This window comes from Microtus ochrogaster, unplaced genomic scaffold (assembly GCF_000317375.1).
Source record: "Microtus ochrogaster isolate Prairie Vole_2 unplaced genomic scaffold, MicOch1.0 UNK1, whole genome shotgun sequence".
Classification (NCBI taxonomy): Eukaryota; Metazoa; Chordata; class Mammalia; order Rodentia; family Cricetidae; genus Microtus; species Microtus ochrogaster.
In genome coordinates, this window is record NW_004949099.1 from 38,366,916 (window position 1) to 38,369,244 (window position 2,329).

At 46.2% G+C, this 2,329-nt stretch overlaps 1 protein-coding gene across 1 annotated transcript in view; it reads right to left on the reverse strand.

The window, feature by feature from the left end:
• Nucleotides 1-449: 449 nt before the first annotated feature.
• The window catches only part of Cd9 (CD9 molecule), a 34,260-nt gene continuing 32,380 nt past the window's right edge, over nucleotides 450-2,329 (reverse strand). Inside the window, exons 7-8 of the mRNA XM_005365250.2 lie at nucleotides 1,416-1,499; nucleotides 450-911 (exon numbers count right to left, since the gene is read on the reverse strand). Coding sequence (XP_005365307.1) covers nucleotides 846-911; nucleotides 1,416-1,499 — 150 coding nt within the window. The 3' untranslated portion in view covers nucleotides 450-845. The remainder of the gene's footprint in view (nucleotides 912-1,415; nucleotides 1,500-2,329) is intronic.

Below are 2,329 nucleotides of genomic sequence, written 5' to 3' on the forward strand. Positions count from 1 at the left end.
CTACTTTTAATTTAGTGCCGGTAGACCACAATGGCTGCTGGAAGAGCCAGGTGTGGTGGAGCACAAGGAAGGCATGACTGACTATCATCTATCTATCTATCTATCTATCTATCTATCTATCTATCTATCTATCTATCTATCTATCTATCTTTTCTTTCTTTTCTTTCTTTCTTTTCTTTCTTTCTTTCTTTCTTTCTTTCTTTCTTTCTTTCTTTCTTTCTTTCTTTCTATCTATCTACCTATCCATCCATCTTTAAAGACAGGGTTTCTCTGTGTAGTTTTGGAACCTGTCCTGGAACTCGCTCTGTAGACCAGGCTGGTCTCAAACTCACAGAGATCCGCCTGCCTCTGCTTCCCACACGTGTCACCACCACCCGGCCAAGGACCACAAATTAAAAAACAAACAAACAACCCAATTTAAAGAAAGCGATATTCCCAAGCAGTCCTAGACATTGTTATAATCTTTTATTATGTATCAAATTGTCTTCAATATAACTTACAACCTGATTAAATCTGATAGATACTTTTATCTATTTAAAGGCAAAAAAATTCTCTTTATGTACAATATCTTCTGTCTAGAGTCTGGCAAATATAGTACCTTTCATTGCAGGATTTTTGCTTAACATAACAAGCAAAAATAACCAAAAAAAAAAAAAAAAGTCGAAGCAAACTGAACCCCCAGATCCCTCAACTACAAATGTCAATAATGAATAAAGCATTAAAAAGACAAACACAGAGTAACTTTTGTTTAGAAATGCATAATGAATACTAATATTAGTGGCAAACAAAATCCAAACAGCCCGCTAGTCCTGGGGCCGATGCTCCTGCTCGGGTCGGGGCAGACTCTAGACCATTTCTCGGCTCCTGCGGATGGCGCAGCACAGGATCATGCTGAAAATCATGCCGAAGATCTGCAAAGACAGGGAGAGTGGGGTTCGCCTGGAGGAAAGGGCTCCACTCAGTCTGAGACAGAGGTAATGAGGTCCAGGAGGGGTACTGATGCAGGGGAGATGAAGGCCAGATAACAGGAAAGATGGCCAACTTGTTCTCCAACAGCCAGTTAGCAGCTGAGCTATGCTGCATGAGCCATTTCCTAAGAGAGCATCCAGGGCCAGAACCTACAAACGCAGCCTTAAATGCTGAATTCAGTGTTGTCAACACAATGTGCACCTCTTCTTTCTGCAGTGCTGGGAATGAGACCCAGGGCCTGGCTCCTGTTAGCCAAGCCAAGTGTCCTCCCTCTGAGTCACAGGCCCAGAGCTCCCGCTAGCTAGCAGTAAAAAGGAAATACTGACAGCATGCACCTGGCTGGCCAGGACAGCCAGGGCTGTGTTAGCTGTTGACCCTATAGCACTTCCGACAATGCCTGGGCAGAGCTTAGGAACTGTTTCTTCCCTGGACCACCGGATACTTACCATCACCACGGCAATGCCGATGCCCACTGCTCCAATGATGTGGAACTTGCTATTGAAGACATCGCTGATGGCTTCTGGGCAGGACTTAGGGAGGCAAAGAAGACAAGGATCAAAAACAGTTTTGACATTGGGTGTGTACCCCTTCTTTGCTGGCTCGCTGACTCCTGACTCACTCTGGGAGGCCTGGAGGCCAGAGAGCCAACTGGGATTGGTGTGTTTGGGTATCAGGGCTGTCCTGGATGGATGGAGGGAGAAAATGAGATACGGGAGGTGTGGGTGCCTCAAACTTGATTGAGAAGACTTCAGGGCAGCAGGGAGGTTTGTGCTCTCTTCTTCCCATTTACATTTTATGTGTGAGTGTTTTGTCTGCATGTATGTGTGTATACCACGTTTGCCCCTGGGGTCTGTGGAGCTCAGAAGTGGCCATGGGACCCCCTAGGACTGGATTTACAGATGGTTCTGAGACACAAGGCTGCGAATCGAACTCAGGTCCTCTGGAAGAGCAAGAAGTGCTCTTACCACAGAGCTAACTACCTAGGCAACCCCCTACCCCTCAACTTTTTACTCTTTTTGGTACTGGAGAGGAGACCTGGAGCTTCACCCACCAGGCAAATATTCTGCCACTAAGAGAGTCCCCTTTGGGACTCTCACGTGGCTGGAGAATTGCTTTTATTATTCTGCTTCTGGATTAAGGAAAACTGACCAACCGGGACCTGTTTCCCTCCACAGAGTAGGCTCTCTTTAGAGTTTGGGACTTTGGGTGGCAGACTAAAGGACCTTTTCTAGGACCTGGCCTTTGTCTTGCTGCCCCCCCCCCTTTTTTTTTTTTTTGGTTTTTTTGAGACAGGGTTTCTCTGTGGTTTTGGAGCCTGTCCTGGAACTAGCTCTTGTAGACCAGGCTGGTCTCGAACTCA